Here is a 12,803-nt window from a genome sequence, read left to right on the forward strand (position 1 = left end):
CCATTAAAACAAGATGCACTCAAGATAAAAGTAAAACAGTATAGCAGACTAAAGAATAATCCCAAACCCTCCTATATGCTCATTTTGATTCAATTGCATATGAAAAATGCACCTGGGAAGCTAATACATATTTTGCTGAAACCCTCTCCTAAGATTCTCACCTGCAGAAGAGAGAAAAAACCCTCAAGACAAAAGACCTGTACAGGCTCGCTCTAGTGCAAGCTCATGCCCCTTCTCAGGCAGGAAATGTTGAATATTTACTTCCTCCTAAGCTCGAAGCGCCCTGTGAGACTTGCGACTAGCAGGCAGCTTCCCAGGCTGCCCCGCTGCTCCTGTCTGCACGTTTCCCTTTTCCGTGACTTCCCAGTGAGCTAAAAGCAACCTCACTTTGACTCCCTTTGGTCACTGTGACCTTCACGCCCTGCCTTAGCTCACTTCTTTTCCAGTAACATTTCTAAGGTGCCAAAGCAGAGCACCGCCTGGGCTCTCTCCTGTTGCTCCTTCCGCCCTAAGTCCTTCCTCTGTTTCACTGCCCTCATCTTTCATAAATGTACTCTCAGAATCACCTGGATTCGTGTTGTGAAATCTTTCCTCCACGAAGTCAAGAACCCCCACACGATAGGCTGGCCTGAGGCAGATGTGCTCAGGCCAGTCCCTGTGAGGTAACAGTATATATAGATTTTTCTCTTGATATAGAGGAAATTGCCCTGACACTACTGGGAAATAATGCAGTTCTTCCCATTCAGTTCAAATGCCACTGTGGACATTATTAGTGTACATCAAAAGTAAGTTTCCATGGAATACCGTGCTCCTATAAATTAGGCAGCCTTGGGATTAGCTCCAGCTAGCGGACTATGAGCTGAGCAGTGTATGTGCTGCTTCGGACGAAGAGAGCCAAAAGTTCCCTGAAGCATTTTACTTTTCTCTTTCCTTGCGATGATCATGGCAGAGGCTTCATGTTGAGCTCGCAGAGCTGTAGATGTAAGCGGCTGTATTGTGAAGATCCTGCCTCACGCTCAGCTCGCTACAGCCGCGGTCCCCAAGCTTTTTGGCACCAGGGACCAGCTCCGTGGAGCTGGAGTTTTTCCACAGACTGGAGTGTGGGGGGTGGTTTTGGGATGATTCAAGCTCATTACATTCAGCCACCCCCTCGCTAGGTCCTCCAGCTGCCCTGGCTGCCCATCTCCACCCCTACTGCCAGTCTGGATGAGTGTTTCTTCTTTAATGCCTTGGTTGTCAGACTTCCACATAGTTTGATTTTCTGGCAGTTCTGGTTATTCTTTGTTCTTAAATTTGTTGTTGTCCTTCTTTGGGTGTGCGAGGAAGCAAAGTGTATCTACTTACGCCTCCATCTTGGTCAGAAGTCTAGTTTTTTTAAAAATAGTTCTTGTTGCCCTTGAATGAGATATTTGCCTATCTTACATTTAATTTTTTTCTTACTGGTATATATTTCTCTTACATGTAGCTTTTCCTGAGCTCACTTTTAGTTTTGAGAAAAATGTGTGATTCTCTCCCTGGCTGGTGTGGCGCAGTTGGATGGAGCATTGTCCCATAACCAAAAAGTTGCTGGTTTGATTCCCCCAGTCCAGCGTGTATGATCTTCGATCCGGGAACCTGAACAGGAGGCAAGTAGTTGATGCTTCTCTCTCACATCAATGCTTCTACCGCTCCCTTCCTCTCTCTCTCTCAGAAAAACAATGAAAAAAATATCCTTGGGTGAGAATTCAAATAAATTAATTAATTAATGAAAGCAAGTAAATAAATAAATAAGTAAAGCAGTGATTCTCTTTAACCAAGAGGTGGTCGTAGGGTTGCTATTTCTCAGAAGCTTATCAAGGCTCCTTTGAGATGTGTTTCTAGTCACTAACTTCAGACAATTCAGTTCATTTTCATCCTTTTTGGTTTCTTCCACCATCTGTTCTAGAAAATGTCCTATTTAAATTCTCTCTCTATTTCTTGTTCCTGTAAGGCATTTAACAAATCTGTTTGTGTAATTAAATTCCTGTACCATTATTACTTTATGGACTAATTTTACATCGTGTTGTAGCTTATTTAATATTTCCATATCAGTTTCACCATCCTCAATAGGAAACCATTGTTTATTATTTCTACAGCCTATCGTGCTATTTGTAATCTTAATAGAATCTTTTTATCTCTCCTTGATTATCCTCTTTCTTTAAAGATTTTATTTATTTATTTTAGAGAGGAGGGGAGGGAGGAAAATAGAGAGGGAGAGAAACATCTATGTTAGAAATATCTATCGGTTGCCTCTCACATGCCCCCACCCAAAGACCAGGCTTGTGCCCTGACTTGGACCTGGGACCTTTCACCTTGCAGGATAATGCCCAACACTCTCAGCGATACCACTCAGGGCTGATTATCCTCTTAATATCAGGTCCCAAGTTGCCAATTTTATTAAGGTTTATTTTTGTTACTATATATTTAAAGTTTCTACCATTGAAATATATGTTCTTATCTCTCTTGGCATTATTCAATGTTTTAAAAGGGTCTGGATGCAAAAGACAGATATCCAGTTCACGTGAGCCTCTTTATATAAATCTTATCATATTCTTTTGGGTCTTTTTTGGAACAAGTCTAATGAAAATCCTGTGAAGTCCTATGAGTACTCAAATACCATGCATGGTGTCAGTATGTGGCTGCCTAAAGGTTTAAAAACCATCCTTTCCAATACTTTTCACCCAAACAGGCACATCACAAGGCAGGCCTACCCACAGAAGGGAAAGGGGGAGAAATAGTTCCTACTCTGCTTTCTGGAAATATCACCAATATCCATTACCTGCGCCCCGCCCCCCCCCCGCTACTCTTGACTAAGTCATCAAAGGAAGATAGTGAGTTAATCAGAACCGAGTAGATTATGCTTCAGTGACAAACAATTCTAACTTACCAGAGTGGCTTTTTTATAGATGAAACCTGGCCACAGTTTATTTTGCCACTACTTGTTAAGCAGTAAAGTCGAATTCCTCTTCTTTATAATCTGGACTGACCTTTAGTGATTTGACCAATAGAATGTGGTAGAAGCGACATTCTTAGATTTCTAAGATCTTAAGAAGCACCATAGCTTCCCCTGGGGCCTCTGGGAACTCTTGCCCTAGAGAAGGAAGTATGAGAGCCCTCGAATTACCATGCTGAAGGAAGCCCAGCTAGCCCCATGGACAGGCTGCTAGAATAAGAGAGGTGTTCCATGAGTCCCTAGCTGTTCTAGTCATCCTATGCCAGGTGCTGGACATCCGAGCACAAAAGACTTCAAATAACCTCTAGCCTTAGCTTCCAAGTGTCTGGTACCCTATGAAGGGACCCAAAGAAAAACAGCCCAGTTGAGCCTATCAATTCCCAGAACCATGAGACATGATACTGGGGTGGTGAGTCATGCAGCAATAGCTAACCCCAATAGGCTCATTGTCATGGAAATTTATTTCTTGCCTATCCAGAGTTCATTAAGAATCCAGGGGACCATCAGGATAACTGTTCTCCATGACCCATCTTAAAAATTCAGGCTTCTCTTGTCTTGTAGACTCCTAGGTCATTATCCTTCTCTAAAAGTTCTACGATAGGAGAAGGGAACACTAGAGCACCTGGAACCCGTGATTAAATGCTTCAACCTGCAAGTGATACATTCACATCCTTCCTGCTTGCTGACCATTGGCTAGAACTGTTACAATACTAGGCCTAACTTCAGAGAGTATGGAAACGTACTGCTCTGCAGGCCGGAGAAGAGAAGGGAACTGCATACACATCTGCCACATTCTTCCTCTCTCTCCTGCTATTGCAGCAGCTCATCAAAGAACAAGGTATTCCTTTTCCCACTTGGAGCCACGCATTTTTGTAGAATCAGGCTTTCCCCAAAGTGCTACCAGTGGAAACTACTCCCAGGACAAAAGCTCTTTTTCCCAGTACCAGGTATCAGTCTTCTTAAAACTATACTTCCATTCTTTAAATGTGTAAAGGATTGAGCACATACCTAGCTACCTATTGCTGCATAAAAAATTACCCTAAACCTTAATGTCTTAAAGCAACATCCACTGATTGTTTCAGGGTTTCTGTTGGCTAGAGGATCCCCTTAAGCTATTTCTTCTGGCTCTAGGTCACTCTTAAGGCTCAGTCATCTCAACAGCAGGGGAAAGACCTGTTTCTCCGTCAGCTTTGTGGTTGTTCACAGGATTCTGTTCTGCAGAGCTGTTGGACTGATACCCCAGTTCCTCAATTGTTTGGGGAGTGGGAAGTAGCTCTGCATTACTGGAACATGGAGGATTATAGAAATGCTGGACCGTAAAGTGGGCAAAACTGAAGCTGGACTGTGAAGGACTTTGTGCACCATGCTAATTGAATTTGACTTTAATTTAGGAAAAGTAGAGAGCCTTAGAAGCATTACAGCATGCTGTTGCCTCCAAATAATACTACATAACCAAAAGGTTTTCTTAGGCTCCGCTGAGAAAGAAATGCCAATCAGCCATAAAATAGGCAATAAAGAGCTTTATTGGGGTTTGCGCACCCGGGTGAGATTCCACGGTCTGCGGGATGAGGCCATGGAAGTCACCCCCGAGCAGGAAATGTAGTGGGGTCTTATTTTTGTTGGCTCCCCATGGGAGCTGGGGATTGGTGCCCTCTGAACAAAGAAGCAGTACAGCATTGGTGGTCTCTTCCTGGGACTCAGGTTACTGTGAGGATGTCTGTCTTGGCAAAGTCCAGCCGGAGCTTCCTCCTATCCCCGCCCACCCTAACAATAACCTTAATTGAATCATACCATGAGTGAGGCATTATAGTTATCTCATTCGGTCTTCACAACCATCACATGCAGCATGTTCTATTATTACCTGCATTTAAATAGAACCTTGATGTTAAATAGTTTTAGTCCCAAGTCACATTGGTAGGAAGTGTCAGGCTGAGATGTCAGTCATGGTTTAATAGCAATTGCTTTCCTGACCCTGGTCTGTGCCACCCCACCACACACTAGTTCACAGACATTCTTGATATATTCTTTCCTACTCACCTTAGTCTGAAGGCCAAGAAATTCAATTTTTGAACACATATTTTGTGTTAGATATAGGAAAAGCTTCACCAATAGTTTCTTTTTTTTTTAATTATGTTTTTGTTTGGGGTATACAGCTTAGTGGTTAAACCATCATTTAATTTACATCACTGTAGGAGAACTTTGTGTGGTGCGGGCCCAGCTCCCACTCGGAGATGCACAGGACCCACGCCCACAGATAGGTTAGTCATTCAGGAGAACCCATAGGTTCTCCTGTGGGGAATCAGACCTGCAATATGCCTAGGCTGCTTTGAGTCTTGCTTTTTGCTAAAAACTCCCTCACCCAGATTTGTGGCAAACATTTACTGCAAAGTAACTTCCTAAAATCCATGCTAAATCTTCCGAGCACCAGTAATGGATCCAACCACTTTGCCCTTTTCATTTGCAAATATCCCTCTTCTGTGATGTGATTAGCAGTATTGGCTCCTTTGTTTTCCATAAAAGGTAACCACCTAAAGCAACCTATGCACAGTAAATGAGGACCATAGTGTAATGTGCTGAGAAACATAAAGGCCTGTCATGGCAGAGGCCGAGGCTTTTGCTCCCCTTGAGAGAAAAGCCATGCTGTCCCCTTTCCTCCACAGGACTGGGTAGTCCATGTGAATGTCTCATTTCATCCATAATGACTCGGACACTGCAGGCCAGTGGCCGCATCACATAATGTTCCCCTCTATATTTCTAGTACCTCCACTGGCACTACGCATAGTTATCACAATATCATTGACTATATTTCCTGTGCTTTACTTACTTCCTCATGACTATTTTGTAGCTGTACTTCTCAGTCCCTTCCCCTCTTTCACCTAGTAACCCATCTCCCTCTCCTCTCCGGCAACCACCGGTTTTCTCTCTGTATCTGTGAGTCTGTTTCAATTTTGTTTGTTGGCTTTATTTGTTCCTAGATCCACGTCTAAGTGAAACTATATGGTATTGGTCTTTGTATGACTGACTTATCTCACTGAGCACAGTCCCCTCTAGCTCCATCCATGCTGTTGCAAGCAATAGTTTCTCTGTGTCTCAGACATGCTCTTTTTAATTTTGGAAAATTTCCAACATACACAAAAATAGATAGAATGGTAAAAATCAACTTAGCTTTACCATTACTTGATACTGTGTCACTTTGGTTTCACCCATCCCCCTCTCCACTCTCCAGATTTTATTTCTGGAATTTTAAAAAGTGAATTCTAGACAGCATATTATTTCAGCCATAAATATAGCACCAAGACACATTTAAAAATATATAGTCATTACACTATTATTATACCCATCAAAATCTATAGTAATTCCTTATTATCAGATCCTATGTTTAAGAACTTTTTAAAAACAAATCACATATACACTAAATTGAATAGAATGGTAGAATTCACACAAATGAATCTTGCTTTTTTGAGCAAAATCAGATGTTTTTGATTGAGTTTAAAGACTGATCTTGTTAGACAGGAAAGGGTCTCAAGGTCTAAGAAGTTCGTGCTAAATGCTATTCTTGCCAAATGTGAAAATATAGCACAGTATTTTGCAGATGCAGCTGTAAACAGAATGTGCTTGATAGGAACCCAACCTGATAAGTAGCCATCTGCAAAAAAGAATCAACATGTAATTGACCAAATAGTGTTTATAAGCAATGGCTAAGCGTTCCTTAGAGGAGACAGAGCTTTGAATATGAATCTATAGCCAAAGTAAATAAAACTCTCTTGCAACAACTTTTGAATAGAGCACCCCAAGCTGCAAATCCCTTGAGTTTGATAACAATCTGTGTATAATAAGTGACTCTTAGTAACATTTATTGCAGAAACATTTTCCAAATTTATAATAGTTTGTAAACTTGAGTCATAACTTGCTAAGGACAAGTTCCACATAGAATTTAGTTACTATGAATTAACACCTAATACAGGTAAGATCTTCTCTGGAGGCAAAATTAACCTTTCTTTCCTATACACCGTGATTGTAGATTAATCTCATGTGCCCTGCAATTATCATAGTTGAATAGCTGTTTGTGTTAAGAGAGGGACAGAAATCACATATTTTTCATGGTGTATTGATTACTGCCAACTGATGGTTGTTGGCACCCATCCAATACCAACAGCAATCTCCAAACTGGGATGAAGCGAAGAAAGAAATTTTATTCTGTACAAAAAGGCTTAACTGTAACACAGCACATCTGTGAAAACAGCATGACTGTGGAGCAGTCCAGGAAAAAACACTACCTTCACCCCTAGGTGGAAGTTGAATGTGCACTCACAGCCACAGGAAGATTGGCATATATAGACAAAACTCCCCGCCCTTGGTCCTCCTCATTCAAATGAAGAATCCAAATCTCAAAGTTTGATTGGCCCAAAAGGTACTCTCCTGATTGGTCAGAATAGAGCTACTGTGGTTGTTTGGGGATGTGCAGTTCTACTCTACGGGGAAAGCTTCGGTCCTATTGGTTGCAGTAGGATTCCAGGAACTCCTTTATGAGGCTTGGCTCATACCCATCCTAGCCCCCAAGAAACACAACGTAGGCAGGAAGCTCAGTACAGAGACAGGTAGTTACATGCACAGGCAGATGCTTCAGTGCAGGATTCTCTCTACAGTGCAGTTTGTGTGAGAAGAGGCTGTGCAGAAATGGCTGCTAGGCTTTGTTTTTAAACAATTTTAGTCTAGTTAGCTACCAGAAGCCCTTCTTAGTAGGTGTCTTCTTTCTCAGGATTTACATCACATTACTCAGTTTTATCCTTTGAACACCTAATGAATTCTTATAAAGCACACTTTAAAAAACTCACCATCTCTCTAATATGTATCTCAGCCATACACACAATAGTGTGGTGGCCTCCAGGTACAGTTGCGCTAATGTATATCTGGGAAAAGATTTGGAAATATTTAAGGCTACTTTTTAGATCTAACAAAACTGTAACTGAGGAAAGTGTGAGATGCACTTAATTGTGACTGGCACTTTTCTAATTAACTCTTTATCTATGAGTACCCACGTTTTAAGTTTTTATAAAATTAAAATTGTTTTTGTAAAGAACATACAGTTTTGAAACTACATAGTCTAGTTTCACAATTACCTCCAATTAGGCAATGATATTTCAATATACACTCACAGAGAGTTCTTTAACTTCCCCTGCCCTTTTAGCAAGAGACGCATGCCCACTCCATTCTTCGTTGAACAGGTCTGCTTTACAGTCCATAGTTATTTTGCTACAATCGAAGAGGGGATGAGTTCTTAAATTACTGGTCATATTTCTCTTTAGAAAAACCCACACGCGCCATCCACCCCCCTCCCCCGCCCTGCCCCGCCCCGCCCCGCCCCGCCTCTCTTTACTGGGTAGGTTGGGCACACTCGGAGCAAGTTCTAACTTGAGCAACATCGGGTCATCTCTTTATTTTCAGCTTGGTGGTCCGGAAGAACGGCAAGCTGTTGCCTAGGCAACCGACACCCGGGGCAAGGGCACGCAAGTCTAGGCAGGAGGGGCGTGGCCTCAGCACACCCCAGCTGATAAGAGGCGGTGCTCACTGCTTCCACAGACTACAGCTTGTTGGCTGCCGTGCTGAGCGGAAGCTACGCGTCTACCTTTAGAGGCCCAGTGGTGCAGCGAGCGAGGCCTTGGACCCGCTACTACTTTTCCTCACCCGCCCTGTGGAGGAGCCGCGCTCCGAGCCCCAATATGGCGGAAGGGCGCTGCAACCCGCTGCTGATGGTGCTTCTAGCCGCCTGGGTCGCTGCGGAGACGGAGGAAGGGGCCCGGCCGGAGCAGGCTTCGCTACCGGCGGAACAGAGCATGGTGCTTCCCATGACCGCCTCCAACTGGACGCTGGTTTTGGAGGGCGAATGGATGCTGAAATTGTGAGTCTGCCCAACCGATCCACATGCCACACTGTCCCCTCGGACACTGCCCACCCAGGGCCGAGCAGGCCGCTCCCGACCCGCATTACCCGCAGGGGTCGACTGCAGGTACCCGGCCCACGTCCCCACGGGACCTGACTGCTCGCGCTGCGCATGCGTTCCGGCTGTACGCGTTGACAGCTGACGATGAAGCGCATCACCTTCGTTCCCTCACCTTACTTGCCCCCTGCTTTAGGGAAGTGTTTTGGGATGGGGTGGGTGAGCAACTTACCAAGGGGAGGGTATAGGGAGGAGGGCGGAGGCCATCTGCAGGAAAAATAGCATGCTTTTGATATAGGTGTGTAGGTAGAAGAGAAAGGCAGTCATTCAGTGACATTAGTACTTTTGTGCAGTACTAAAAGTACGTTAGTACTTTTGTGCAGTACTAATAGCATGGGCTAGAGAACGTGTTTGTTGAATGAATAATTGCACCACGAGGAAGGGCAAGCAAGTTTGTATAAAGTATCTTAGTCTTCATTTTGAGGATCCCAAGATATTATTGTGAAAAAGCAGAAAGATGAGTGCTTTTGAATCTTTACAACAAGATTTCAAATAAATGTTGGTACTTGTAATTTTTAGAGGTAAGACTTTATGGGTAACTATAACTTGCTTGTGCTAGTATCATAAAGAAGAGGACATTAATAAATCGCCTCCTTTGAATAACAGCGAATCATGGGTAGTGCTTTTGCCTGAGGAGATGGGAAAATAGAGATTTGTGTTAGGTGCAGGCCAAGGGATTGGTCATAGTATATTAAAATAGGTTCTGCTAGAGAGAAAGCGATCGTATGCAAGATTTGAAATATTCAGGGGGCAGATGTTTGGCTAGGCTTGGAGAATGGAGAAAAGACCATTCAGACCATGTCTCCTTAACCTGCAGTGTACATACTTGATAATTGCTATTTGATACTTAGATTTTTGTTGAGGAGACACGTAACCGGAGCTTTCCTTTATTCGTTCAAGGCTAAATTTTAAGGTTTCCAATTTAGGTGTGAGCAGATGCCTATGAAGTGCAAACGTCTCAGAGAGACAGGGCCAAAAGTTGTGTCACTTAGCAGATTACATTGTTCAAGAACAGAATGCACATTACCCCTCAAATATACATTTACCTTTTGGGTGCAAAGAAGGGGATATTTTAGACCTTGAAGTAAAAAGCCTTTGAGATCATAATAAGTCAATGAAATTATTGAAGAGACCTGTAGACAGACTCTTGGTGAAATAAACCTCTTAACTGCTGTGAATAGAGTGAGGAGGTAGAGCTTTTTCTGGACTCACGTTGATAATACTTGTAAAAGTGAGCAGCTGTGTTTTGTCCACTAGCTGTACTCTGTCTACTACAGATAGTTCTTTTTTCCAGTAAGTACTTACCAAGTGAAATTTCTCTAGATGTGTTTTCTGCTTAAAACTGAGTTTGTGTGCGTACATGATGAAAGTCAAAGCAGAAAGGCTTCAGCTCGTTTACAGTTCCTTTTGGAATAGGTTTTTTTAAGTAAAAGAACTAAGAATACTAAAGGTAGGTTTAAACCATGTTAAGTTTATAAATAGGCAGCAGCCTACAACTCCATGCTTGGCCATGTTGGCAGTTCAAATTGTGCTTCTTCATAAATGTACAAGCCTAGATGTAATAATCAGTTATGTGCCCTTTTGTATGAATGTGTTTGGGCTGTGACACACAATGACACTGGTAACCTGGAAGCTGTGTAGACACTTGATCATTTTAGGAGAAGTTCTTGCTTCATCTAGTACACGTTGGAATTGGAAGCAAGGCTGAAAGAGGATTTCAACCATTGCATCCAACTTCTCTATACCAAACCTAGCTGCTTGTACTGAAGAAATATTGTGGCTCTTATCCGTTGGTGAAACCCCCTTTCTCCCCTTTGACCAAATCAAACTCTTCTAAAAGTATAACATTTATTCTATTCTCAGTACCTTTATAGGCCTCCTGAGAATTCATTTAAACAGGCGGTAAGTTGTCAGATTTCTTTCCCTGATACATATAACAAGCAGAATGTGTAATAGTAGTTTCCATGTTAACACTTTGTTCAGGGGTACTGGTCATAATAAATGGAAATTCTTAGAGGCCCACTTTGTTAGTTGGTGTATTTCACTTCTCTACAGAGGCAGGTTAGGCTTTCTGACAGTATATAAAATTGACAGTTCTTTAATTTTTTCATTTACTTATATGCTTCCTTTCTTTTGGAAGTTCTTTTATATTCCACTTTATACAGAGCTCCTATAATATAATTCCTGTTATATTGGTGTTAATAATTTAATTCATTTTCATGATCTAACAGTGTTTGTTAGATCTGCTGAGACTTGAAAAGCTTTTACTGTAAAATTTAGTTTGTTCTACTTTAAGTCAGTTTTTTTGGATCCTTGCAATTGAATTTGTTTTTAAAAAGTACTTCTTTTGGCTAAAGAGAAAGATCAATTAAAAATATATTTGCAATTTTGAAACCTCTTTTAAGGTCTGAGAAATTCTTTCATTACTATGGTTTACATTTTCTTTAATGCTGTGAAGTAATATGTTGTTTTGATCTTATTTTTTGCTTTCATGTATTGTTTTTTAATTTCTACCCCCATTTCTGCCATGTCTGTATAATTGGCTTTTCTGTGCTTTTTTCATCAACCTCTGACGGAAAGTTTGCTCTTTGTCAAGGTTAGAGAAGATTATCTAATCTTTAAAATGCTTTCTAATGTTTTATTTCTATTGTTTCATACTATCTTTTATTCACTTGGTTGTAACCTTTTGCTATTTTATATACTTACTTGGCTCCCATTAATCAGTCTTTGAGAAAACTGGTTTTGTTCTTTTGAAACACAAAAGTATGCAATGTAGTACATTCTGTATACTGTTCTAGTTCTTTTCCCCCCAAAAAGAAATATGAAGATACCCAAATATTTTAATTTTGAGCCGCCCACCATTAAACTGATATCCAGAGAAAAAGTATGTCTTTGGGTTAAAATTCCTCTGTAAAGCATATTGACCTTTATAAAACTACCACTCTTTCTGACTTAGGTATTGGGATGACTACCCAGCCTACCCAGTAAAGAGAGGCAGGGCGGGGCGGGGGTCGGGGCAGGTGGATGGCTCATGTGGGTTTTTCTAAAGAAAAACATGACCAGTAATTTAAGAACTCATTCTCTCTTCTATGGTAGCAAAATAAAAATTGCAGTTAGTCATTTGGTGATGGAGGAAAGCCTCATTTAATTCACTAGGCCCTCTAAGTTTTAGTATTGTTTTCCCAATGTCCTTAGAGAGACAAATTCAGACTTGGAGAGAACATGTTTAACATTATTGCCTTGCCTTACCCATGCCAAATAGTTATAATTTCTTGTAGTGTAATAAATTGTCTTGATTTGGCGATGGGATTTTTCAGATAGTCATTGCTTATCATGTGTCAGTTTCAGGGTTGGGGATCTGGTAAGGTGAAAATCAGTGAGTTACATTCCTTGATTTCAAGAGACTGGCAGTCCACTGTGCTCTGAAGGAAATAAATATCATATGAACCGTTCATTTATTTAGCAAATATTTACATATTTCTAATCTGTTGAGCATCTAGCAGAGGTTCTCACCGGGGCTTTATTGGCATTTTTGAGTGGACAGTTCTTTGATGTGTGGGAATGGTTCACACTGCAGAACCTGTCTTTTTAGTAGTCACGTGACATCGGAATAATTTAACAATCTGCATCCTTGATGCACATTTCCAAATATCTCTGAGTGCAAACCACTGCCTAGGTACTGTTATGGGTATTTAAAACATGCAAAAGAAGAATTCTTAAACTAACAGAGAAGTGTTTGATTTCAGATTATTTCCACAAATGGTGTGTATCCACATCACCACCCCTGTCATCATCAATTGTCTTCATTTCAGTCACATTGAATAGTTATATTGC

The 12,803-nt window shown here is 41.5% G+C and overlaps 1 protein-coding gene across 1 annotated transcript in view; it reads left to right on the plus strand.

Moving 5' to 3' along the window:
* The first annotated feature begins 8,383 nt into the window (after positions 1–8,383).
* TMX4 (thioredoxin related transmembrane protein 4) overlaps positions 8,384–12,803 on the plus strand; it is a 40,540-nt gene continuing 36,120 nt past the window's right edge. The window contains exon 1 of the mRNA XM_037051667.1: positions 8,384–8,870. Coding sequence (XP_036907562.1) covers positions 8,692–8,870 — 179 coding nt within the window. The 5' untranslated portion in view covers positions 8,384–8,691. The remainder of the gene's footprint in view (positions 8,871–12,803) is intronic.

The sequence above is a fragment of the Sturnira hondurensis genome, unplaced genomic scaffold (assembly GCF_014824575.4).
Source record: "Sturnira hondurensis isolate 20B ecotype Veracruz unplaced genomic scaffold, ASM1482457v3 Scaffold0007401, whole genome shotgun sequence".
Lineage (NCBI taxonomy): Eukaryota > Metazoa > Chordata > Mammalia > Chiroptera > Phyllostomidae > Sturnira > Sturnira hondurensis.